Here is a 25,342-nt window from a genome sequence, read left to right as displayed (position 1 = left end):
CGGGCAGGTGGCCGTCCCCTTGGAGCCTCAGAGCCCCTCAATGCTCAGCTCCCTCGTTCATCTGGGCCGTCTCCAGTTATTCCTCCTCAAGAGCCCTCCTGGGTCTCCCGGCTGCAGTCCCCTCCCCCATCGCCCGCTGCCAGAGGCCCCCGCTTGTACCGCAGAACCGCTTCACTCCCTTTCTTTCTTTTCTTCCTTCCTTCCTTTCCTTCTCTTTTTTCTTTTCTTTCCTTCCTTCCTTCTTTCTCTTTCTTCCTGCCTTCCTTTCTCTCTCTTTTTCTCTCTTTTCTTTTCTTTCTTTCCTTCCTTCTTTTTCTTTCTTTCTTTCTCTTTCTTTTCCTTCCTTCCTTCTCTTTTCTTTCTCTTTTCTTTCTCTCTTCTTTCTTTCTTTCTTTCTTTCTTTCTTTCTTTCTTTCTTTCTTTCTTCCTTCCTTCCTTCCTTCCTTCCTTCCTTCCTTCCTTCCTTTCTTCCTTCCTTTCTTTCTTCCTTTCTTCCTTTCTTTCTTCCTTTCTGCTTTTTTGTTGTTGTTTGGTTGGTTTTTTTAGGGGAGGTAATTAGGTTTATTTATGTTTAATGGAGGTACTGGGGATTGAACCCAGGACCCCCTACACCCTCCTTCACTGTCTCTTGACAGCAGCCAGCAAACAGAGCCAGGCTTCAATGCAATAAATAAGGTCGCACAGGACTAGCATATATATACTATTTATAGGAGATAACGTGTTTGACTATCGTAAAAGAAAACACCTGTGAATCCATACAGGTATGAATAAATAACTGAATAAATAAATCAACAGGGGAAGGCGAAGGGACAGATGAATGCCGCCAAAATGCATCGGGACACGTCCCCTGCCAGCGGTGGCGCCTACTCCCCCTCCCCTCCACGTGGGCTGCACTTAGTGACTTGTTGACAAAGAGCAGAGTTTGGAAATGGGGGAGGGGTCGCTTTACAGCGTGGAGACCTGGCGAGGCCTGGTCTCCCGCCAGGTGAGGCAGGTCAACATCCCCCGTGACGGTCCCGGGGACCACACGCAGCCCGGGAGGGGATGCGGCGGCTGGCGCGCTGCAGGCGTGATTTCTCTTCCAGGGACTCCTCGAAACGGCCACTGTGAAGACCAAGGCAAGCCGTAGGCATGGTCAGAGGCCAGTGGGAGGTTCAGAAGGCAGGACATAAGCACGTCATATGGTAAGTGGGACCCTGGACATTACGAAGGACACTAGGGAGAATGACTGAAATCTGAGTAAGGGGTGGCGTTTGCTTGGCAGCAATCTGTCCATATTGGTTTCTTGGTTTCCTGTGGTCAAGGGAGGTGATAACATTAGGGGAACCTGGGTCAGGTCCAGGGGGCTATCTGAGCAACTTCTCTGCACATCTGAAATGATTCCAAAAGAAAAGGGTTATTTAAGAAGAAAACCAGTGGGCTTAAGAGGACTTTTGTTCCCACTCCCACCAGCCTGTTCTCTAAACAGAAACCAGAAGAAATCTCTTCAGTCAGGAGAGGAATTTGTGCCCCTCAGGCGTCCGTATCTCTCAAAATGTATCGAATGGTGACACGTAACTGGTAGGCAATTCACTGTGTTTCAATGTGACCAAGGACAAGAAGCTCAGAGAAATATTTGATCTCTTGTTTTGGTATGCATGCTGAAGTGTTTAGGGGTGATGTGGACTAGTGTTTGCAAATTGCTTTAAAACAAATTTTTGAAGGATAGATGTATAGAGACCGTCTGGAATTTTGGCTCAATTTTTCAGTGAACCCAAAACTGCTCTAGGTAGCAAACTGTATTCGTTTTTAGAAAGATGGATGATGGATAGATGGATGGAAGGACGAAAGGATGTCTAGATGGGCAGGTTTGTTATGAAGAAAGAACCAAGCAAATACAGCAAAATGCTGCTTGTAGCCTCTAGGGTGTGAGTCTAGAGATGTTCACACTGCAGTGCTTTCCAAGTGCTGTAAGTGTTCAAATCCTCCTAAGAAAATGTTAAAAGGGAAGCAAACCGTGCCAGCCTCTCCACGAATCCCCCCGGGGCTCCCTCAGCATTTCACTTGGCGGAAAAACCGGGGGAGGATAATAGCTCAGTGGTAGGGCGTGTGCCTAGCATGCACAAGCTCCTGGGTTCAATTCCCCAGAACCTCCACTAAAAATAAAGTAAATAAAAACCTAATTACCTCCCCCTCACACACACAAAGACATTAAAAACAAAAAAATTAAGAAAGAAATTTCTCCCCCTCTCAGGCAGCAGGCCTCTGCTCCCTGCACACACCAGTCACAGCCCCACACTCAGGACCGTTGCGTCAGCTGTGGCCTCCTGGGAAGTTCAGCCCCTCCCTCCTTCCTACCACACGTCTGTCACTTACTCGCTGTGTTTCCTCCCCCGGGAATGGAAGCCCCACGTGAGGAGGGGTTTGCATCTGTTTCATTTAGCCAGTGGATGGTGCCCAGCACAGGGTAGGAGCCTAATCTAAGTATTTGCTGAATCCATGTCCCGAGCATATTTGTTTATCTGCATCTCCTACCAGAATGTTTATCTGTCTACTGATGTTTTTCCTCCCTCTAAGCACAGGGGGCTCAATAAAGAGTTGAGGATGAATGAATGAATGAACAAGGTGAGGGTGAATCCTTGCTTAAGGATTTGGGACCACAGTGCCTGGGATCATATCTGGATCTGCTACTCATGAGCAGTGTGACCATGGGCAAGTCAGTTCAGATCACTGTACTTGAGTCTCCTTCTCAGGAGAATGGAGACCCCTGGGGGAACCCTCATGTGTCACTGGTGGGACTGTAAGTGGGAAATAGTCTGGCACTTTCTTAAAAAGTTCATTATCAACTCTGCACACACACCAGCAATTCTGCTCCTGAAAATCTGCCCAAGAAAAACCAAAACGTACACCCACAGGAAGACTTGTACACACATGTTCATAGCAGCCTTTTTTATAACAACGAAAGAGTGGATACAACCCAAACGCCCATCCATGGATGATTGGACACACAAAATGTGGTCTAGCCATGCAATGGAATATTATTCAGCCATAAAAAGTAATGACATGCTGATACAATTTACAACATGGATGGAATTTGAGGACATTATGTTAAGTGAAAGGAGCCAGAGATGAAAGGCCACATATTGTACGATCCAGGGACGTGAAATGTCCAGAAAAGGCAAATCTATAGAGATAGAAAGTTCTTCAGTGGTTGCCTGGACCTGGGGTGTGAAATGGGAGTGACTATAAATGGGGTCTTTCTGGGGTGATGGAAATGTTCTAAAACTGAATTGTGGCCACAGTTGCAGAATCCTGTGAACTTACTAAAAATCATTGAATGGGACACAAAATGAGTGAATTGTGTGGTGTGTACGTGATACCTCAGCAAAGCTTCTTAAGGAGGGAAAACAGAGCCCAATGATAGTGCCTATCTAAGGGTGCCGTTGCGACGACCAAGTGGGCTCATCCAGGCGAATCCCCTTAGGAGGAGACAGAGGGTGAATACTCAAGAAGCGTCCTCTGTATTTTCATGAACAAACGTGATGGAGATCTTCTGTGTGAAATGCTCAGCGCGGGGAGAGACCAGCAGTAGGGTTCAACTCACAAACAGCACTTCTGTTACATCCTAACAATAACAATTGTTGGGTTATGTTATCATTACCTACATCTGTCCCTCGTAGGTGGGCGGTTTTTTCAGTATTTCTTTGAATTTATTTAGGTGATTGCTAACATCTTTCAGCACACTTTTCAAATAGTCTCCATAAAGGGAATGCACATTTTTTGTTAAATGTATTCCTGGTACCATTTATAATAGCAACAAAAATATAAAGTATTCTCATCTGCAGAATGAGAGAACTGGGTTGAATCTCCAAGGCTGTTTTCTTGCTGTAGGGTCTGTGTTTTGTTCTAGGAATGTTTTTCTTTGGATGTAGCAGATCCTTAATGATGAGTGAGCATGGGGGTCGGGGACGGATGCCAGTAGTCTGGAGGGGAGGATGCCTTGGGGCTTGGAGAGCAGGATGTGTGTAGGGAGGGGCCCTGAAAGGTGGCTTCTGTGGCTGGGGGCTGATTGTGAAGGTCATATGGTCCTGGTGTAGGGTTCAGGCCATGGAGTTGCTCCTGCCTGGGTTCGAATCCCTCGTCTATCATTTTCTAGCTGTGGGTTCTTGGGCAAGAGACTTCTGCTCTGAGCACTGTTTCTGGCTCTGGAAGATGGTGAGGATGTTTGCTAGTTCCCAGTAGGGAACTAGGGTTCCCTGAGATCACATCTCTACCCACCTGGGAGAATAATAATAACCAAGCAATGACATCAGTGACTTCCTCCCAGGTGCCAACTATTGACTTCAGCCCTTTCCACAAAGTAACCCTTTAATACGAAGTGCTCCATTTGTGGTAGAGGTCACAGAAGTAAGACAAGGGACTTCATAGCTTTAATCCTCAGTTTGCCCCTTCTGTAAATGGGGCTATATAACCACCTCCTTCAGTGAGTTTTGTCCATGAGATTGTGCTGAAGGTGTCTGGTCCACCTTCAGATGCGGTACTAGGGAGCCACTGAAGGTTCCTGGGGAGGGAGGTGACTTGCATGTAAGGAGAGGATACCCCAGCTTCCCATTCTCCCCAACACCTGAGGTTTAGTTACAGTTTCTAGTAGGATCTAGAACACTGGGGAAACTGGCCTCATTTGGAAATCTTAATTTATTTTTGGCAACATTTGATTGTTGTCAATAGACAACTGGTCCTCACTGGTCTGTAAGCTTCACGAGGGCAGGTGCTCAGCTGGTCTCTCAGCACTCTCTCCACCGACATCTAGCACTGGGTAGTGAACACAGGAATAATCAAACAGGCTAGGACTCACCGAGTGCATGCTCCATGCCAGGCAATGTCACAAGGGCTCAGCTAAGATGTGTTAAGTCTCAGACGGAGGGAATTCTGCAAAGCTCTGGCTGGTCATCACCTCCCCTCCATGACTCTCAGCCAGCGCTGTTCCAGCTTCCCTCCCGCCCTCCCCCTGCCTGGTGTTTTCATCACACCAGGGGAGCAACCTTCCCTCCTGGAGCCTCAGGGCCTCGTTTTCTGCCCTGGAAGACAAGCACGACCTCGCCCCTCTCTCACCTGGCCTTACAGGCAGGAAGATACCTGAGTAGTCAGTGTCGTTGTGTGTGTACAGCAAGAGCCGTTGACAAGCACGGGGCGAGGGCAAGGTGCCAGTAGGAAGGAAGGGATGGGGTTTAAGGAGGGTTGGCTTGGAGACGTCCTGCCTGCTCGCCACTACGAGGACCCAACCAAAGGAGTAAACAGCAGAACAGAACACCTGGAGGATCTGTGGAAAAGTGATGCTTCCCACCCCACCCCCAATTCCTTGTAGTTTCTCAAACATGTAACACCCACACACCTCACACACAGCCTTTGCCCGCGCTCTTCTCTCCCTCTGCCTGGTTCTTCGTTCAGGTCAAAAGGTCAAATGTCATCTCACCAGAGGCCCTGCCCTCCCAACGGGCTGCATCATCGCCACGCTGGGTGGTTTTCTTGGGAGCCCTTATCAATACCTGACGTCACATTGCGGATTGGTTTATTATCTAGGGCAGCGTGGTCCAGGGGGACTTTTTGTGATGTGGAATGTTCTAGATCGGTGCGGTCCAATAGGGTAGCCACCCATTACAGGGGCATATCGGGCCCTTGAAAGAGTGACCGAGGATCTGAATTTTTACTCTCCTTCAATTTTAATTCTTTTATTTTCAGTGTATGTACTGGTTCTCAATTTAGATGGAAACCCCTCCCCCGTGGCTTATGGCAAACCGTATGAGGCTGTACGGATCCACAATTCCAGCTCCTTAGAGTGGCTTTCTTCTTCTCGGCATCCCCAGGGCATAGCATGGTGCCAGGTAAATGTCTGATGAATGAATGCACACGGCGATCCCACAGGAGGGCCGCGGGGATCCCTGGAAATGCCCCGGGCAGATGGTGATGGTAACTTTTCTCCCACCCTTGTTTCTTCTCATGAGTTTCTTGCTTGGCTGAGGACCCCGTATTCCCTGATGTAGGTATCTGCATCCTTCCTGCTCTGAACCCCAGGTCAGAGCCTGTGGGACAATTCCCTGCTCCCCCTTAGCCAGCCCTCGCCCCCACAGACAGCCTCACTCTCTTGGGTTCCACGAACTCACATTTATTCAGACAGACAAAGGGACAGGGACAGACCTTTGCTCACTGGGGCCCCCAGGGTCTGGCAGTTCCAAAGAGGTGATGGTGTCCAGTGTGTATATTGGGGGACAGCCAGCCTGGGGGTCCCCCTCAGTCTCCATCCCTCTTGCCAATGTCCTCCACCTTATTTTCTGAATTGTCGTCCTGTCTTCAGACATGTGTTGGGGTGAGCAGTTTCCAACCAGCATCAGGGGGCCTGGGGGTGGGTGATGGGGAGGGAGGGGCAGTCCAGGCCCCCGCCCCCACCCCCCGCCTTAGTGTAGAGGGCTGGGAGGGTAGGGGTGGGTACACAGAAGAGGTGCCTCTCCTTCAACTTCCCCTCTCCATATTGCAAACCGGGGAGTCAAACGGAGGTGCTGAGAGTGGGTGTGAGGGTCAGGAGGCCAGGCCGCCCAATCCGCGCAGGTGAGCCTTGCTGTCAATCTCTTCTTCCTCCATCTCGAAGGCTGAGTGGTCTTGACTGTCGAAACAGGAGGCGCTGAGGAAGACAGGGGGAGCCGGCGGCGACTGGGGTGGGGTTCCCGGGGAGGGCGGCTCTTCCTTGATGCGTGCGATAGGCAGCGGGAGCCCTTCCTCCTCTTGGCCGGCCGGGGGCGGCGGGGGCGGCGGGGGCGACGGCGGGGCCTGGGCCTGCAGGGCCTGCTGCGCGGCGGCGGCCCTCTCCAGCTCGGCGCGGTGGCAGCGTTGGTGGCGCAGGAGGCTGTAGGCGCGCGAGAAGCGCCGCGAGCAGTGTGGGCAGGGGTGCGGGGCCGGGCCCCCCGCGTGGACCTGCGCGTGGCGGGCCAGGTCAGCCAGCCGCTTGAACTCCCTCTGGCATCGCACGCACTGGAAGGGGCGCGCCCCCGAGTGGGTCACCCCGTGCTGCCGCAGGTGCGCCCGGCGCCGGAAACCTTTGCCGCACTCGGGGCACCAGAAGCGGGGCTCCCCGGCGGGGGGCCGGGCCGGGGCGGCATCCCCTCCGTTCTGCCCGCCTTCCCCACCCTCGGAGGCGCCCCCGCGCTCCGCCCCTTCGCCCCCCTCGGGCCCTTTCCCTGAGTTCCGGCCGCCTGATGCCTTGTCGTCCTTCTTGCCTGGCAGCGGGGCCAGGAGGCTGAGGGCGCCGTGCACGCGGCGGTGCTGGCGGAGGTAGGAGGCCAGGCGGAAGGCCAGGCCGCAGTCCGTGCACACGAAGGGGCGGTCGGTGGAGTGGACCAGCCGATGGCGGGACAGCGACCAGGGCCTGGCGAAGGCCTTGAGGCAGATGGAGCACTGGTGGCGCTTGGGGCGGGGCGGGGGCCCCCCTTCGCCCTCCTGTTCGCCCTCGGGGCGCAGACACGGGTGCGCTTTGAGCTCGCCCTTGGTGGCGAAGGCTTCGCGGCAGCGGAGACACAGCAGCGTCCAGTCGGCCTGGAGCAGGACCTGCTTCTCTTCCTGCCGCCCGGCCGCCAGCGCCAGCTCGGCCCTCAGCTCGGCCGCTCCGGCCTCGGCCTCCTCCTCCTCCGACTCGCGGGGCTCCACGCCCGTGGCGGCCGCCAGCGTGGCCGGCTCCCCCGCGGACCACGCATCGGGCCGCGACGCCTCCTCCTCAGTGGCTCCCGCGGCGGCGGGCTGCTCGGCGCCCTTGTCCTGCGGCGGGCCCCAGCCGGACTCGGCCGCCTCCTTGGCTGCCCTCTCGATGGCCAGCTCGACCCCGCCGCCTGCGTGCTCCTGGGCCAGGTGGCGCCTGAGCTGGGCGGGCTCAGGGAAGGTGCGGGGACAGGCGGCGCAGCGCAGCGGGGGCTGCGGCCCGTGGCCACGCAGGTGGCGCGAGAGGTGGGCAGGCCGGCGGAAGGCCTTGGGACACAGGGGGCAGGCGTGGGGCCGCAGGCCCGAGTGGCTCAGCCGGTGCCGGGAGAGGTAGTAGGGGAAGCGGAAGAGGCGGCCACAGGTGGGGCAGGGCAGGGGCGCCCGCGGAGCTCCGGCGCCCCCCCTGCCACGGCCGCGGCCTCTGCCACGGCCTCGGCCCCGGCCACGGCCCCGGCCACGGTGAGGTGGGCTGCCCTGGGCTGGCGGAGGGGGCTGCGGATCCATACCTGTAAAGAGAAAGGGGAGATGCAGAGATTGGGTGTGTGTGTGCAGAGAAAGAAGCAGAGACAGAGAGATGGAGATACAGAGAGGGTCAGATATTTAGGCGGGCACAGGCGAGACAGACGGAAGAAGGCACAAATGAGAGGCAGAGACCAGGAGAAACAGGATGGTGAGTGGCAGAGCGCCGGAGAGAGACGCGGACACCCAGCAGAGACAGAGATGAAGAGAAAACAAAGACGGGTAGGCAGAGACGGTGCAAACACAGAGATCAGAAGAACCGTGGCAGGAAGGAGGGAGGGAGAGACAGGGAGACAGAGAGACAGAAGAGGAGACTGAGGCAGACAAAGTCAGTGAACTGCCTTTTTCTCCAGGGTTCCCGCTGGAACGTTTTGGGAGGGGCTGGGAACCAGCCCTTGGTGCCGGAGTGGAGGGGGTGGGATTCAAAATCCGGAGGCCCCGGAAATGGAGTGTGGGTGCCCAGACGCCAGGGGCTGGGAGAGGCCAGGAGTAGGAGGGCTCAGACTCTTGGGCAGGGAGGGGGCTAGGGGCCCGGATTCCAGGGGCTGAGGTTGGGGCCTGGAGGAGCTTGGGAGATGACTGGGATCCAGCATCTAGACTTCTGTATGTGGGGGGCATGGATTTCTGGGTCCCAGCGATGCAGAGTGCTGGGGGGAGGGGGCTGGGCTCCTAAGACAAGGGAGAGGAAGGGGCTAGGGGCCCAGCTGCTGGAAATCTCCAGGGAGGAAGCGGCTGAGGGCCATGCCCGGGCCCCTGAGGAAGGCTGCTGGGGGTCCGCAACCCTAGGACCCCAAGGGGGGCCGACCTCTCTACTGGGCCCAGCCTCTGGTTCCCCGCAGGCATGATCAGCAGAATTAGGGCCGCGGGTGGACGCCTTGCAGATTTGTGAGCCCAGGGCCTGGGGCTCGGCCCTGATGGCCGGGCGCCCGGTTCTTACCTCCGCCTCCTTTGCTCCTTTCTTCCTTCACCGCGGCCGGCCGAGCGCGGACGGTGGTGGCGGGGAGGGAGGGCCCCGAGCGTGGTGGGGGGTGGAGGAGGCTGGGCTCGGTGTCACCGCCTAAGCCTTCCCCCCGGAAACCCGGCCTTTCGTCCGAGTCTGAAAGAGGAAAGACTGGCTGGGAAGCCGGAAGAGGGAGGACGAGGGGACCCAGGGGGCAGAGAGGGAGGGCGGGTTGGACTCTTGGGTCCTGTAAGAGAAGGGGGTTGGGGGCCTGTCTTCTGGGCTCCCGGAGCGAGGAGGGGGCTGGGGGCCCTGGGGGCTGAGTCCAGGCCCCCTCCCCTCCCTAACAGACACACACATTCATTCATTCCTTCAACAAATACACATTTATCAGGTCCTGCCTGTGCCAGGCACTGTGCTGGGCAAGGGGGGTGGCAGGGAAAGATGAATGAGGCAGTGACAGAGGCTTCAGGGAAAGTACCGACTCTGGGCTAGAACCTGACTCCAGCCGGCACTCAGCTGCCTGAGCAAGCGCCTTTCCCTTCTCTGAGCCTGCGTTTTCCCCTCTGTGATAAAACCTGCCTGCATTCACTCGACTCTAAGAGACTGATTTCTCACTCTGCTACATTGGTTCACTCGAGCCTAAGCCATCAGTATTTACTGAGCACCTACTATGGGCTAGCTCTGTCCTTGGTGCTGGAGCCACAGTGATAAAGACAGAGTCCCTGTCCACAGGGAGCTCACAGCCTGAGGAGGAGACAGACAGACACAGATCCAATTGCCCTCCTGGAGAGTGTGCTTGGATGCAGGAAACAGGATATGGTGGGATTACAGAGATCAGAGAAGGCACTGAGTGAGAGTGATTCACGAAGGCTTTCTGGTGTCAATGATGTTTCAGCTGAAACCTGCAGGATGAAAGCCAAGGGTTAGGGGTGGGGGTGGGGGCAAATAGAAACAGGAGAGAAATGTACCAACATGGCCACATCTCAAACCCATAATGCTGAGCAGAAAAGGATGTATGTTGCAGGAGTATGCCCGCAGCTTGACACTGATTGTTTAAGGTGAGATACACTCTAAACGTTGTTGGCCAGAGCGTGGGAAAGAGAACCTTTCGTACGTGGTTGGGGCGAGTAAAATTCGGAACAGTCTTAATGAGCAAGCAATTCTGGAACTTATCCTTCAGATAGATCTACTGAGAAACATGCCACAAGTGGTGTCTGAACCAGGTTTATTGCTGCAGTATTGTGCATCACAGCGAAAGACAGGAAAGGCTCTAAATCCCCGTCAGTCAGGTATTTGAGTGCTAAATCGTGATTGATCTACCCAGTGGAATGCTATGTGTCCAAAAAATAAAAATGAAGGAGTTTGCTTGTAAAGATACGGAAAGGCTCCAAGTGATAACATGAAGGGGAGGAAAAAAAAAAAAAGAAAAAGGAGGTGGATCACAGCCTGTGGCCTGTTCTATCTGTGCTTATCAGTGGGTTGTGTCTGGGAGAACTGGAAGAAGAGAGAAGAAACTAGCAAAGTTGTCTAACTCCCAGGACTGAAACGGACTACACTCTATCCTTTTGTACTTTTGGAATTTGAAGGCACGTGAATGTGGTTTTTCAACAAAGTAAAGGAAAAAGAAACAAATGGGGGATAATAAAAATACAGCAAATGAGAGCTTACCCTTGTCAGTGCTTTACAAATACAAGCCCATTTGTTATTCCTTATGTAAAGAAGTTGATAACTTTTATTCTCTTACTTCAAAGAGCAGCAAAGTGAGGTACTAAGAAGCTTCAAAGCTACTGAGTCTAAGTGTTCACATTTCACAAAGAGATGGGAGAAATGACAGTAGGTCAGGAGCGTGATTTTAAAAAGCTCCTGATTGATTACAGTATATTTTAAAGGATATATACATAGGGAGCAAAAGCCTGAACACATCCATGGAAACAATAAGCACCAAGTTCAGGGTAAGGGCCACCTTTGAGAAGGGGTAGGCAATCAGATCTTGGAGGGGGGTTTAATGGGGAGTCAGGTGTATCTGGTATGCTTGCAAGCTGGTAGTCAATGTAGGAGTGTGAGTGTGTGTGTGTGTGTGTGTGTGTGTGTGTGTGTGTACTTTTTTATTTTTTAAAAATACATGTAGGGGGAAGTTGTAGCTCAAGTGGTAGAACACATGCTTAGCATACAAAAGGTCCTGGGTTCAATCCCTAGTACCTACTCTAAAAATAAGTAAATAAATAAACCTAACTACCTCCCTCCCCCCCCAAATAAAATAAATTTAATAAAGAAATAAATTAAAATCCCATTGAAAATAAAATAGAATACACATGACATAAAATTTACCATTGTAACCATGTTGAAGTGTACAATTCAGTGGCATTAAGAACATTCATAGAGGGGAGGTATAGCTCAGCAATAGAGTGGGTGCTTAGCATGCACAAGATCCTGGGTTCAATCCCCAGTACCTCAACTGAAATCAAGAAATAAATAAACCTAGTTAATCCCCCCAAAACCCAATCAATCAGTCAATAAATTTTAATAAAGAACATTCATGAAACTGTGCTGTCATCCCCACTATGTAGTTCTAGAACTTTTTCATCACCCCCAAAAAACCCCCAGACCCGTTAATCAGCCATTCCCCACTACCTTCTTCCAGCCCTGCTCTTGGCAACCAATAATTGTCTTTCTGTCTCTGTGGGTTTGTCTACAGTAGATTCTTCATATCAATTGAGTTATCCAGTATGTGGCCTCTTATGACTGGCTTCTTTCACTTAGCGTAATGGGTTCGAGATTCAGCCGTGTAGTAGCGTGCATCAACACTTCATTCCTTTTTTATGACTGAATAATATTCCATTGTATGGGTATACTGTATTCTGTTTATCCATTCATCTGTTCATGGACATTTGGGTTGTTTCTACCCTTTGGCTATTGTGACCATTACTGTTATGAACATTTGGTACGTATAAGGTTTTGTTTTAATGGCTATTTTCAGTTCTTTTGAGTATATACCTAGGGTGTGTGTGTTATTATTTTATTATCTATATTTTAGAGCCTTAAAATACTTTTTTTTTAAATAAAATAAATAAACTCTTTCAGGAATGAGGGTGATGACAAAGAAATTTCGGAGATCAGCATGTTGTGTGTGTGTGTGTGTGTGTGTATGTGTAGGCGGGGCTGGGGGGGTGGGAATCGTGTCTTGGGGGAGATTTGTGGCCTTGGATTGGGGCATCAAAGGCGGACAGCGTGGCAGAGAGAGGCCAGAGCCGCACGAGCAACTATGTCCGGCCGACTAGTCCAGGCTGAATGCTAGATGCTTTCCGAGTGTACTGAGAAGCCATTGAAAAGTGTTTAAGCTGGAGAGTCACATGATCCGATTAGTGTTTTAGAGAAATTCCTGTGGGACCCGCGCGGAGGCCGGGCCGGATGCAACGGGGAGACGGAGGCGGGGAGCATGGAGGAGGGGGGGCGCGGGTCCAGGTGAGAGAGGGGGTCTGAGCCTGGCGAGCCTCCGGCTGCTCAGGGGGCGGGACCTGGCGCTGATTGGCTCAGGGCCGTCCTCCTGGATGTAATTCCTACCTCATCCGCCTCCTCATTGGCTTTCCTACTTCCAGGTCTGCTCCCTCGCGTTCAGTCTCTGGCACCCAGAAATCTCCTTACTCCTGCGCTGAACACCCTCCCGTGGTTCTCACCTCTCCCTCCTCACCCTCCTCACCTACACCCCCCACACCAGCCAGTCCCACCCTACCTGTCTGAACCCTGGAGCCTCCCTTAGCTGGTTCCTGTCTTTCTCCCTCTGCTTTGCTCTGCTCCAGCCACACTGACCTTTTTGCTTTTGGACTCAGGGCCTTTCCAAGGGCCGTTCATTGCCCGGAATGCCCTTCCCCTAGATTTCCGTGATGTTTCCCTTACTCCCCTCATTTCTTTCAGATCTCCTCAGAGATACCTGTCCTGTCCGCTTAGCTGAAATAGCCCTCCTGTCACCCTCGAGTCCTTGCTGTGCCTTAAATTTTCAACATTGTGCTCATCGCAAACAAACGTTAGGCTGCTTGTCGGTTACCCACTGATTGCCTTTTCCCCTTCCATTGGAATATAAACCACCTGCGGGCAGGGGGCTGCTTCGCCTTTTTGCTTAACTGCCCTATCGTCAGCGAGTCTGGCTCGTCTACCTATATTTGTGAGTGAATAGAGGGACGAGGGTGAGGAGGAGCGAGGCTTCAGGTTTTGGAGTGGGGGATGCCCCCGAAGGGGAGAAGACTCTGGTGGGTGGAAGGTGCGGAGCGCAGGTGCGCGTGCAGTGCAGGTGGCTGGCTTCCCCCACCCCTCACGTCCGTCCGCGCGCCGGAGTCAGCCCCGCCCACAGAGGCGTGGGAGTCGCCAGCGTCTGGCGAGTAACTGATGCTCTGGAACAGTTGAGATCGCCCCCAGGGTAAAATCCTCCCCCTCTGCCTCCGAACCTCAATTAGCACGTTGATGAAAATGGGGCCACGGTGTCACGAGTTGGGGACGAGGCCCAGCCCACCGCCTGGCACTGGGGACCCTTGGGAAAGGCGATGAGTCCCTTTCGCTAAGGCCTCAGAAGGGAAAGGATTGGAGTGGAGGTGAGGTAGGTGGGAGGTCCCTATTCATTATTCCACAGCCAGGCGGCCATCGCCATGACAACCTTGGCACCTTTCCAGGCCCTCGGCTCTGGAGGCTGAGCTGGTCTCCAAGTGGGCGGGTCTCGTCCCTGGGGGCGGTGCCTGTATCTAAGGAGGCGGGTCTTGTTTCTCCAAAGCAGGAGATACGTTTTTTACCCCAAAGAGGTGAGTCTGGTTCCCTCTTCCTGAATAGGGGTGGTCGAGTGGAGAGGACTGTCTAAGGCTGCGCATTTCCAGGCGCGGGCCTGGGGCCTTTTCAAATAAACAATTTCAGATTTCTAGGCAAAAGATGTCTTCCGTGAATGCCAAACTGTTAGTTGTCTATCTCCCCCCAGATATGTCTCCCTCCTTTAAATGTTTTCCCTTGTGAAATATAAGACGTATAGATTAAAAGGGCGAGACCCAGACGCACGATTTAACAAGTGATTATAAAATAGTCACCAGATTTAGAAACAGAATGCTGGCCGCCACCCCAGAGCCCATAGAAGGTCCCACCATGTCCCATCCCGGGTTTAACCCTTCCAACCCCACTGTTCTGAGTTTTATGGGGGGGGGGGAAGCTTTCTTGTGTTTCGACATGGTTCACTACCCACAGTGGATCCTGCACAATATTACAGTTCAGTTTTGCTTGCTTTTTGAATGTTACAGAAACGGAGTGATACTCTGTGTATCTGGTTTCTTGTGTCTCGCTTCTTTGTTGTTTTTTTTTTTAATTATTTTTATTTTTAATGGAGGTACTGGGGATTGAACCCAGGCCCTCACGCATGCTAAGCATGTGCTCTACCACTGAGCTATTACGCTCCCCCTGCCCCACTTCCTTATAACTTTCACGTAGTTGTGTGTATCTGCACTCATTCTTTCTTGTTGCTATATAGAATTCCATGGCATACTGCAGCACCATGTATTTATCCACTGTACTGTTGACGAACGTCTTAATCCGATCAGGCTGCTATAACAAAATATCACAGACTGGGTGGCTTATAAACAGCAGAAGTTTATTGCTCACAGTTCTGGCAGCTGGGAGGCCCAAGATCAAGACGGCAGCGTGGTCACCTTCTGGCGAGGGCCTTCTTCCTGGTTCCTAGCAGGCCATGCCTTCTGGCTCTGCCCTCACATGGTGGGAGGGGTGAGGGCGCTCTCTGGAGCCTCCTCCATAAAGGCACTAATCCCCCCCATGAGGGCTCCACCCTCAGGACTTAAGCACCTTCCAAAGGCTCCACCTCCAAACACCATCACATTGGGCATTAGGATTTCAACATATGAATTTCAGGGGGACATAAACATGCAGACTGTAGCAATGGACATTTCAGTTGTTCTGAGTTCAGGGTTGTACATTTTGCTGCTGTGAAGCTCTTCTATGTGACCCCTGGTGCAGGTCAACATGAGTGTCTCCAGGGTTCATGTCCATCAATGGATGTACACACCTTTGGCCTTATTAGAGCATGCCAGTCTCCTAAGCATCTTAAATTGAAGAAGCTCAAGATGGAAGTCCTGATCCCTCTAGCCTCTCCCCAGACCTCTTCTCTCTCCATTTGCTGGTCTTAATGCAAAGCATCACCACACAACCAGCCCCTCCTGATTCCTCCCTTTCCATTAGACACACACACACACACACACACACACACACACAGGCTTGCACATTCCGCCTCCAGAACTCATCTTGAGCCCACCTGTTTCTCTCCATCACTCTGCTCCAGGCCCCCACACCTCTCTCCTGGTGGACAGCAATAGCCTGATGCATCTGCTTGCCCCCTCCAGTTTTCTCTCCACTCAGCAGCCAGAGGGGCCCTTGTAAAGTGCAAGAGTGGTCACATCCCTTCCCACTGAAAATCTGGCTTGCCATTACCCAGAAAGCACAGTCAAAAGTCTATCATGGCCCTCCAGGGTCTGTAACCTGGCCCCCTCATACCTCTCCATCTCCTCACATCTCTCCCTCCTGTGCCCATCCACGTGTCCGCCTAGCCGCCCCCCTCTTCTGGTCCCAGGTCAAATACCACCTCTGCAGAGAAGCCCCCCTGCCAGCTCTGGACCACCCGATCTAAGGTGTCACAGCCCAGTCCCTCGTTTTCTTCACGCCCTTCCTCGTTTCTTTCGCACAACTCATAACCATCCGAAATTACCTTCTTTGTTACTTTGATTACTCTTTTCTCCACCCCATCGCCCACACGCTAGAATATAAACTCCATGAGGAGTTACTTTGTTCACTGTTGAATTCTCAGAGGGGATTACAACGCCTGACACAAAATAGGCACTCAGTACCGGAATGCAATCTCGAGCGTAGGAGACAATTTGGGGCCCGCACATTCTCAGATGGGCGGATCCTAATCTAGGGGTAGGAGGTAGCGACAAGGGTACCCGTCTGATTGCCTGGGAAATAGAGTCTAAGGGGCGGGGCCCTTTTCTAGGGGGAAGAAATTGGCCGTAGGGAGACAGTTGGTTTTTAGAGGGCGTGTCCTATGGGATTGAGGGTTTCTAAAGGGTGTTTCTGGTTCTAGGGGGCGTGTCCCTCCGTTGGAGGTGGATCTTGTGTTAAAGGGACAGGGTTCCATTTAGATGCGATCTAAACCATCTCTGATATTAAAAGGATCATGCACTATCTAAAGGACTTGGAATTTCTCAGGAGGGAGGAAGAAAGGATCTTCTATTTAAGGGGCCTGTCCTAAGTCAGGGAGGGAGGAATCTCCACCTCCCCAGAGCCAAGGATCAGGACATGAGACGGCAGTGACTGACAGGAAGAGGTTTATTGGGGTCCAGGAGACGTTGGGGAGTGGGACAAGGGAGCGAGGTCGAGGCTCACAGGGAGAGCCCCCCTAACCAAATCCCCTTCCCCTTGGGGTTGGGAGGAACACAGAGACAAACTGACAGAGATGGAGAGAAAGACCAACAGGCGCTACAGAAGAGCGGGAGGGATACCCCAATATCCACCACTTCCCATTCACGAGTTCACAGGATGGGGAGTGATGTGGACCAGCCCACACGCTACAGGAAGGAAGGAGTGTCTGTGGTATTCACTCTAAGGAGGGTGAGGTGCAGGCCTGGGCCAGCCCACTCCAGTGGAGGAGGGGGGCTACGTGTTTCTGGATCAGTCCATCCTACTGGGCGGGGGAATTTTGAACCAGCCTATTCTAGTTTTGGAGGGTGGGGAAGATCTTTAGGGTCGATCCATTACGCAGAACGGGAGGGAGACCTAATTGGGGAGGGGGGTTGAGGGCAGGGGGCAACTACCCTGGTCCTCTTTCAGCATAGAGAACGATGTGGGGGGAAAGGCAGATTCTGGCTGTATCTGTCATCTGGGGGCACCAGTGAGTGACTCTGGTGGGTAGCATTTGGAGGGGTTCCAGAGAAATCCAGGGACACGGTTCCCCCACATTCTCCAGATCAAGGTTGTTGGAATGATGGCTCTTAGGGAGAGGGGCAGTCTTCCCTTGGGGGAGGGGGTGCCCATCTTTCTTATTAGGGCCCTTAATATGAGAAGTACGTGTGGACACCCATTTCTCATTCCTAGGTCCCCGGAGCTTAGGGGCCTATTGATTTGGGGGTGCCTAGCACGCACTCCAGGGGCCTCGAGTTCAGGAGTCTCTCCACAGATCTGGGATCCTCGAGCTGAGGGGTCTCTCCATTTATTTGCTGTTCCCCAGCTCAGGGGCCCATGTAGGTCTTTGTAGGTGGCCTCTGGATTTGGAGGGCCTGGGCCTCCCTCGTAGTCCCGAGGTCCCCTGGCCCGGGCCCTGAGCCCAGCCCCCAGAAGGGGTGGTCTGGTGGAAGGGTGCCCGGCCTGGCCACATCAGTCCATGCCCCGGTGCAGCTTCAGGTGCCTGGAGAGGTTGCTGAGCGTGATGAAGCCCTTGCCGCAGATGTGGCAGGGGAAGGGCCGCTCGGTGCCATGCAGCAGCCGGTGGCGCTTGAGGTAGCACTCGTGGCGGAAGAACTTGCCGCACTCCAGGCACGGAAACGGCTTCTCGCCCGTGTGCACCAGCACGTGCCGCTCCAGGTCTCGCGGCGAGCGGAACAGCTTCTCGCACTCGGAGCAGCCGAAGATCTTCTTGCTGCGGCCCGAGCCGGACGCAGGCTCTCCAGACGCGGGCTCCCCGCCTGGGGCCGGCGCCGTCGCCTCCGCACCGCCTCCCTCGCCGTGGCTGGCGCGCCGGTGCTCCTCCAGGGCCGCCAGGGCCGCGTACAGGGCCCCGCAGTGGCCGCAGCCATAGGTTGCCGGGCCCGAGTGCGCCTCCAGGTGGCTGGCCAGCGCCGCGGCCGACGCGAAGAAAGTCCCGCAGTCGCACTGGTACAGGGTGTCTTCCGACGGCTCGGCCGCGGCCGCGGGCGCAGGGGCCTCCCCGCCGCCCTCGGGGAGCAGCGCCCCCAGCTCGGGCACGCCACCCCCGGCGCGGCCCGGGAGCAGCTCGCCGTCCCAGGCCGGCCGAGCGTCGCCCGCCTCCGCAGCGCCGCGCTCGCCGGTCGTCTCGGACCCTGCACCCGCTCCCGAGGCCCAGGCCTGCGCGGGGGGCGCGCCGGGACCCTGCAGGTCGTGCGTCAGCTTGTGCCGCTCCAGGAGGGCGGGGGCGTTGAAGTCGCGCTCGCAGCGCGGGCACTTGAAGGGCTTCACGTCGGTGTGCGCCGCCCAGTGGGCCGCCAGCTCGCGGCCCTGGTCAAAGCGCCGCGCACAGGCGCCGCACGCAAACGGGGGCAGGGAGGCCGCGGCGGCTGCCGCGGCCTCTGCTAGCCCCCAGCTCCCCGCGGCCGCGCCTACCCCTTCTGGGCCCTCTCCGCCGCCGGCCCCCGCGCCCCCGCACACCGAGCAGGGGCCCACGTTGCAGCAGACAGAGCAGGGAGCGCTCAGGGTGGGCAGGCCTGGGCCAGGCTGCAGGGGTGACGGAAGCACCCCGCGGTGCTGGCGCTTGAGGTGGCGGCCCAGGCTGGAGCGGGAGGAGAAGCGGAGCTCGCAGACTAGGCAGCAGTAGGGCTTCTCACCAGTGTGGACAACCTGAGAGGGCAGGAGGAAGAGCCCAGTGTCAGGGCTGAGGGTCTAGCCCTCGGGGCAGATTCTTGGCCTCCCTAAGGGATGAGGGTGAGGCTCCCTACCAGGCCTACAGGGCCAGGATCTAGCTTCTCCCCTTTCATTCTCCGCTTCCAGCCACGCTGGCCAGCTTTTGGTCCCTCTAGCCTCAGAACTTTTGTACTTCCTGTTCCCTCTGCCTGCAATACTGTTCCCATGGTGGATTCCTGCTGATACTTCAGGTCTCAGCTCAACTATCACCCTGCTCTGCCCCTCCCCTCCTTGCCTGGTAGCCCATAGCTCTCCCCTCTTTACTGCTACATATCAGATGGTTATTATTACTGCTGCTCTTCTATCTTCCCGACACTTCTTTTCCAGATCACCCTTGCCTGTGTATTTGCTTTCATGCTGATTTTCTACCTGGGGATGGACCACTTTCAATGGAACGTAAGTTCTCCGAAGGCATGGGCTTTATTGATTTCACTTTGGTATCCCAGGTCTTGGGGCGGAGAAAAAATTCAATAACCACTAAATAAAGGAATTAAGTATATACAGCGTAAATCTATCTTTAAAAATAGTAAGGGAATGATGAACACAAAGTTGCAAATGCTGGCGGTGTAAGCAGGGGCATGGGAGGGGGCAGGAGCTTTTATGTAGGGCAAATTTACTATGAATGTATGAATGTTTTAGTTTCTGTATTTGGTGGTGACTGAAAGAGAAACACTCATGCTTTGACTGGTCAGGGTGCTTTGATGGGGAGGGAGGGAGAAATTTTCTTAGGGGAGGAGGTCGGTGAAGGGCCTTGGGCCAGCTGTCTGTTGCCCATAGTGGGTCCCAGGGAGGCCAGCCTGGGGCCGGCCTGCAGGACTCACCTGGTGGTGCAGCAGGCCGGTGGAGTCTCGGAACCCCTTGGGGCAGGCAGAGCAGCGGTAGGGCCGCTCACCAGTGTGTGAGCGCAGGTGGTTGGCCAGGTTGAAGCTGTGCTTGAAGCCCTTGCCGCAGCGCGGACACGCGTGGGGTTTGAGCGCAGTGTGCCGAGCGAAGTGGCGCCGCAGGTCCGAGCGGTAGCGGAAGCTCTTGCCACACTCACTGCAGTGAAACGGGACGCGGGGAGCAGCAGCGGGTGGAGCCGGAGCCGGGGCGGGGGCAGGGACCGGGGGCGCTGGCAGCGGGGCGTCATCCATGGTGGCCTGGCGCAAGGGCAGTGGCGGGTGGGGGTCTCTCTGGAGCGGGGAGACATGGAGGGTGGGGTGAGGGAGTCACCCCCTCATTAGTCTCCCCTATCGGGCTCCTTGGACTCACAGATCCGCCACCTGTCCCTGGGAGCCCCGCCCAGTACCTTCTAAGCCGTGCCCATCCACCCAAGCCACATCCACTGCTCTTTAAGCCCCTCCCACTATCCTACAACCGCTCCCCCCATTCATCTGCCAGTCTTCCTAATCACTTCCAAATCGCTTCTGTGCCACTGTTTTCAGCCTCCCCCACCCTTTGCGAATGGACTCCCTGCTTCACTCTAAGCCCCACCCACTGTGGTTAAGGCCCGTCCGCTCGCGTTCAGGTCCCGCCTCCTCTTCCCAAAGTTTCTGCGTTGTTCCTGAAGGCTCTTGACAAGCCCCTTCCCTCCAAAAGTCACTCCCACTCTTTGAAGATGAGAGTCACCTTCAGATGAAGATTCACATTTTTAGCCAATGAGAGGACAAAGATTTGGGGCTATAGACACTTGAGTCAACCTTCCAGGGCGACCAGAACTAGTCCTGGAATCTCGGATAAAACCAACTGATTCTCTTTACATCTGCAAAGTAGGGATAATACCTCAGGGAGTGGTGATGAGGACTGAGGAGAATCGTGGCCATGTGTGCTGCGTGCTTTTTAAAGCCTGCTCACAGCAAAGACTCAACAGGTAAGCTGTATTGATTACAACTATGTGCTAAGTTAGTTCGAGTTTCTTCTTGAAGTCCCACCATCTTTTCCCTACCAAGATCCGCCTCCTAAACCCCACTCAATTTTTCCTTTAAACTCAGCCTTTAAGTAAGCCCCAAACTTTCAAAGACTCCCTCCACTCAACATATCTCGCTTTCTCAGCCCTTCCCCTCTGAGCATCTCCCCATCCTAATTCATTTCACCTTCACTGTAAAGGCTTGCCACTTTCACTAAGATGCCCCAAATTACACGCTTAAACCCTATGCCCCTCACTATGCCCACCACTTTCTGAAAGACACATCCCTAGACAAACCCCTCTTCTCTAAGCTCCTCGCACCTCCACACAGAACCCCATTACCACACTCAGCCCAAATTAGGATCCTTCAACTTAGGGCCCTCCTACTAGTCTCACTGAGCCACGCCCCTTTGTCAAACCTCTCCCCTTTACCTAAACCCCTCCCACTTTCCGCGACAGTCCCGCCCATTTCCACTCCAAACCACGCCCACCAAGGCTCCTCCCAGCAGTTGCTCCGCCCCAGCCATCATTAAGCCCCGCCTCCTCCCCACCTTGATGCCCGCGGGGTTGGCCCCCCCACCCGGTCCGCTCGAGGACCCAGGCCCAGAGAGCCAGCCTTTTGTGCCCCTCCCCCCTGTCCCTAAAAGGTGCGGCCCCGGGCGCCCGGGGCGGGGGCAGGTCAGGCTAGACCCGCAGCCGGGCGAGTCCACCTCGCTCGTACGGAGCGGGGGTTCTGGAGCCCTGAGGCGGCCCCGGGAGGCCGGGAAAGTCAGTCGGCTTTCCTCTTTAATTACTTACACCTCCCTCTGGGCGCCGACATTTTGGGCAGCGGGGGTAGCGTCACTTCCACCCAGGGGGGCCCCCCGACTTCCGCCTCGGCTCCCTTCTCCCCCGCACTCCCCCTTCTCCCGCCTTCTTGGCTTCCCTCCTCCCCGCCTTCCTCCTTTCTCCCTCTTTCCCGTCCCTTTCCCAGCTACTGGAGGTTAGAGAAGCCAGGGTGGCGCCATCTTGAGTGAGGGCACGGGAAGAGGCGGGGCTTAGGGTGACCTCCGGCGCCATACAGACTAAGGGCAACAAGCTGAGCGCGCGCGGCCTCCTCTCCTCGATGCTGGAGGGTGTTAACATAGAAGAGGGCAGATTTGATTCCCTTTTCGTAGCCTCAGGCTCCTCCTGGGTAGGATGTAGAGTTTCATGAGGAGAAGAGAGAAATCGAAGTTCGCCGACTGCGATAGAGATAGGAGGAAAACGCAGGCTCCATCTTGTGCTTAGCCCTCCAGTGGGATTTGAAGCCCATCAGGCGCCATGTTAATTACGGGAACGAGCGGCCATTTTCCCGCTCCTCATCCTTTCGGTACCTGTCTTTGATTGGGTCGCCCAGCTGGGTGTTTTGGGGGAGGAAAGACATTTCTGTGTGTTTAGGATGTGTTGGTGGGGTAATTTCCCGCTCGGGACCAGCGAGGGCGACGGGTGCGCAGGCGCGGTTTGCCGGTGGGGAGTGACCGGTCCCTAGGACCCAGCGCGTCCCCTTTGTTCCCCGCGGGCGCGGGCCCGACGGGGACGAGGAGGGGAAGGAGGGAAAGGAGGGAGGGGCCGCCGGGCGTCCCCTCCGAGGGGCGGGGCAGTCCCGCACGCGCGCCGCCGAGGGGCAGGGCCCCCTCGCCCCCGCCCCTTCCCACGCGCCGGCCCCGCGCCCCCGCGCGCGCACACTCGCGAGCCCAGGCGACATGCAAATGAGGTACCCGAGAGGCGGGGGGCCCGGGCGGGGGGAGGGGAGCAGAGGGAGGGGAGGCTTGGGGCCGCGCGCTCTTGGAGCGCGCCCCCCACCTGCTCCTGCTCCCGCGCTCGCCGAAGCGCGCGCGCCGACCTCGCGCCCCATGGAGCCGGCCCGCCTGGGCGCGCGCGCGCAGACCCCCTTCCTGGAGGCCCTCGCCGTCCGCGGCCCGGCTCCGCTCATTGGCCGCCGCCCCCGCAGGGCCCGCCCCGCGCGCTCGGGGCTGGCGGGCACGCGCCTGCACGGGGTAGAGGCGGGCGAGGGTCGGGGGCACTGTTGTAGAGACCCGGGTTCTAGTCCAGGCACCCCCAAAGGAGCAAGCCGTGTGATCATGGAAAAGTAGTTACCCTTCTCTGAACCTCAATCTGTATGCCCGTTACAAGGGGGTGCAGTGGCACCTGCAGCCCCTAATCTAAGCTGCACCTGTTTCCTCCCCCTCCCATGGTCCCAGCATCTGCTGCTGGTGGTGGTGTCGTGATGGTAGTTTATTGAGTGCTTACTATATGTCAACCGACAACCCTGCTATATCCATTTTCCAGAAGTGGAAACTGGCTCAGAGAGGCAAAGCCACTCCTTAATTAACAGCAGATCTGGGGGACACTAACGCGGGACACTAAGTGACCCCATGATGTCTCTTGGGTTCATTTCTTCTCACTCCCTGAACCATTGGGGTCTTCGAGATCTGGTTCGAGTCCTGGCCCTTCCACTAACCGGCAGAAGGAGCTTGGGCACCTGAGTTGGCTTTCCTGTGCCTTGATTTCCCCATTTGCAAAATGGAGGTGATATACCCTTATTCAGAGCATGGGTGTGAGGCTTACCTTCTCACCATGATAGAGTAAGTGACAGACTCGGGAATCGAACTCAGAACCTCTGACTCTACTAGCTCTGACATATGACCTCATCCATAACTCAGGACCGGACATCAGCTGGGACCAGCCCTTTTATTCTTCCAATCCTGAACCCTCTCCCCCATCACTTCTGTCAGTTAGGAGTGGGGACAGAAACATTTCTGAGGCCTCTGTGGCTCTGGGGTTTGATGGTCTCTGTTTTGAGGATCAAAATACTGGTTTGCGCCCTCAGTTGGACCCTATCCTCCGTGGAAGGTTTTTCTTTACTTTGGTTCAAGTTTTCCCTGAGTGTCTAAATCCAAGGGAGGGGTTAGGGAGGCCTGGGAGACACCTGTGGGGCCCAGGGCAGTGCCTGTTTACCAACTGGCACAGAAGTATCTTGCTACTTTACCCACTAGCATAGCTTTAACTGTGTGTCCAAGTGAATGTTGGCCATGCCCAGGTGGAGAAACTCTGACCCAGGGATGGCGAGGTTTTGGGGGACAAGGGGTGCTCCAGGCCCTCCCTGCACTGACGGCTGCCCCCTCTCTCCTCTTAGCCCGGCTCCAGTGCCCAGACCCAAGCCCCCCACTGCTCCATGGACACCCCCAGCCCAGACCCGTGGCCTTCGCCTTTGCCCGGGGAGGAAGAGAAACCTCTGGCCTTACCTCCTCCTGTTCCCCGGGGCCGCCGAGGCCGACGTCCCGGGGGGGCCTCCTCCTCCAATCGGACACTCAAGGCCTCCCTCCCTCGCAAGCGGGGCCGCCCTCCCAAGTCAGGGCAGGAGTCCCCACTGGCGCAGGGGGTGACAGCCCCAGTGGGCAGCGGCAGTGGCAGTGACCTCCTGTTGATCGATGATCAGGGTGTGCCCTACACAGTCTCTGAAGGGTCAGTGGCAGGCGGGCCTGAGAGCTCCGGCCCTAAGAAGGCCCCGCATTTCTGCCCGGTGTGCCTTCGGGCCTTCCCCTACCTCTCCGACCTGGAGCGCCACAGCATCTCACACTCAGAGCTGAAGCCTCACGAGTGCAAGGACTGCGGCAAGACCTTCAAGCGGTCCAGCCACCTGCGGCGGCACTGCAACATCCATGCCGGCCTGCGGCCCTTTCGCTGCCCACTCTGCCCCCGCCGCTTCCGAGAGGCGGGCGAGCTGGCCCACCACCACCGCGTCCACTCAGGGGAGCGCCCCTACCAGTGCCCCGTCTGCCGGCTGCGCTTCACGGAAGCCAACACGCTCCGGCGCCATGCCAAACGCAAGCACCCCGAGGCCATGGAGACACCCCTGTGTCCCCCGGACCCAGGGCCTGAACCACCGTGGGACGACGAGGGTGTCCCGGCCACAGCAGGGGCCGATGAGGAGGAGCTGGAGGGGAAAGAGCTGGCCTGACCCACACCCCTGGTCAGCGCTCCCCAGGCCAGGTTTAGAGCTGGGAGTTCAGCTGGTGCTGGACCTGGGCAGGGAGCCTGGAACACCCTCATGTTTGGTGGTCTTCCCGTTGTGGGAGGGGGTTGAGTGTGAGGACACAAACATCTGGGTCCTGCTGCCTTCTGCGGCCCTCCCCCGGACTGACAGGCCCTTGGAGGCGGGGGCTGTGGAAATAAATCTCTGCCTACTGGCTTCTTGTGTGTGTTCCGTGATGGTCCCAGGGCTGGCCCTCCTCCCTTCGAAGATCCTTCCGCCGGGAAACCACCCCGATGGGACGACCTATGTTACGTGACCCATGCCATGTACCTCATTACCCTGGCACTAAAGACTGGCTTGAGGGAGCTTTTGATCCCTCTCCCATCTCCAGTGGACCTCAAAGCACTCCCCCTAAATATCCACTCTTAAGTAAAACATTGACCTTTCTGTGCAAACGTGAGTCTAGGTCCTCCTCCCCAATTCCAGCCAGATTCCCAGAAGTTCTGCAGCCACCACTTTGACCCATCTCTTTGTCCTGGCGCTGATTGCAGGGAAACAGCTGAGTTGAGGGTTGCATGCAGGACTGCAACTTTGGTAGGGCTCAGGCAGA

General features: G+C 55.6%; 3 protein-coding genes across 7 annotated transcripts; 1 reads left to right on the top strand and 2 right to left on the bottom strand.

The window, feature by feature from the left end:
* The first annotated feature begins 1,027 nt into the window (after positions 1-1,027).
* On the top strand, positions 1,028-24,948 carry ZNF524 (zinc finger protein 524). 3 transcript variants are annotated; one of them, XM_074369200.1, is made up of 2 exons: positions 1,028-1,184; positions 23,893-24,948. In XM_074369200.1, the coding sequence occupies exons 1-2, from the start codon at positions 1,182-1,184 to the stop codon at positions 24,715-24,717; spliced, it is 828 nt and encodes a 275-aa protein (XP_074225301.1). In that variant the 5' UTR covers positions 1,028-1,181; the 3' UTR covers positions 24,718-24,948. The 3 variants fall into 3 exon arrangements, with proteins under 3 accessions (XP_074225301.1, XP_010960222.1, XP_074225302.1); XM_010961920.3 differs by lacking the exon at positions 1,028-1,184 and adding an exon at positions 21,940-22,086; XM_074369201.1 differs by lacking the exon at positions 1,028-1,184 and adding an exon at positions 22,107-22,470.
* On the bottom strand, positions 6,127-9,333 carry ZNF579 (zinc finger protein 579). The gene is made up of 2 exons (XM_074369181.1): positions 9,179-9,333; positions 6,127-8,228 (listed from the first exon to the last, which is right to left on the bottom strand). Exon 2 carries the CDS (start codon positions 8,224-8,226, stop codon positions 6,553-6,555), a length of 1,674 nt encoding a protein of 557 aa, XP_074225282.1. The 5' UTR covers positions 8,227-8,228; positions 9,179-9,333; the 3' UTR covers positions 6,127-6,552.
* Positions 16,529-21,683, bottom strand: FIZ1 (FLT3 interacting zinc finger 1). Of its 3 annotated transcripts, none has more exons than XM_074369182.1 (3): positions 21,534-21,683; positions 19,672-20,022; positions 16,529-18,787 (listed from the first exon to the last, which is right to left on the bottom strand). In XM_074369182.1, the coding sequence occupies exons 2-3, from the start codon at positions 19,981-19,983 to the stop codon at positions 17,591-17,593; spliced, it is 1,509 nt and encodes a 502-aa protein (XP_074225283.1). In that variant the 5' UTR covers positions 19,984-20,022; positions 21,534-21,683; the 3' UTR covers positions 16,529-17,590. The 3 variants fall into 3 exon arrangements, with proteins under 3 accessions (XP_074225283.1, XP_074225284.1, XP_074225285.1); XM_074369183.1 differs by lacking the exon at positions 21,534-21,683 and adding an exon at positions 20,328-21,490; XM_074369184.1 differs by lacking the exon at positions 21,534-21,683 and adding an exon at positions 20,612-21,490.
* Positions 24,949-25,342: the final 394 nt, after the last annotated feature.

The sequence above is a fragment of the Camelus bactrianus genome, chromosome 9 (assembly GCF_048773025.1).
Source record: "Camelus bactrianus isolate YW-2024 breed Bactrian camel chromosome 9, ASM4877302v1, whole genome shotgun sequence".
Lineage (NCBI taxonomy): Eukaryota > Metazoa > Chordata > Mammalia > Artiodactyla > Camelidae > Camelus > Camelus bactrianus.
This window is presented reverse-complemented; position numbering and strand designations above follow the sequence as displayed.

What these genes read in the sequence shown, in the direction of transcription:
- ZNF579 (XM_074369181.1), bottom strand. Translation starts at nt 8,226, where the DNA reads ATGGATCCGCAGCCCCCTCCGCCAGCCCAGGGCAGCCCACCTCACCGT.
- FIZ1 (XM_074369182.1), bottom strand. Translation starts at nt 19,983, where the DNA reads ATGGATGACGCCCCGCTGCCAGCGCCCCCGGTCCCTGCCCCCGCCCCG. An exon ending in CCGGCCTGCTGCACCACCAG is followed by an intron (nt 18,788 to 19,671) that starts GTGAGTCCTGCA and finishes CTGCCCTCTCAG; the next exon opens with GTTGTCCACACTGGTGAGAA.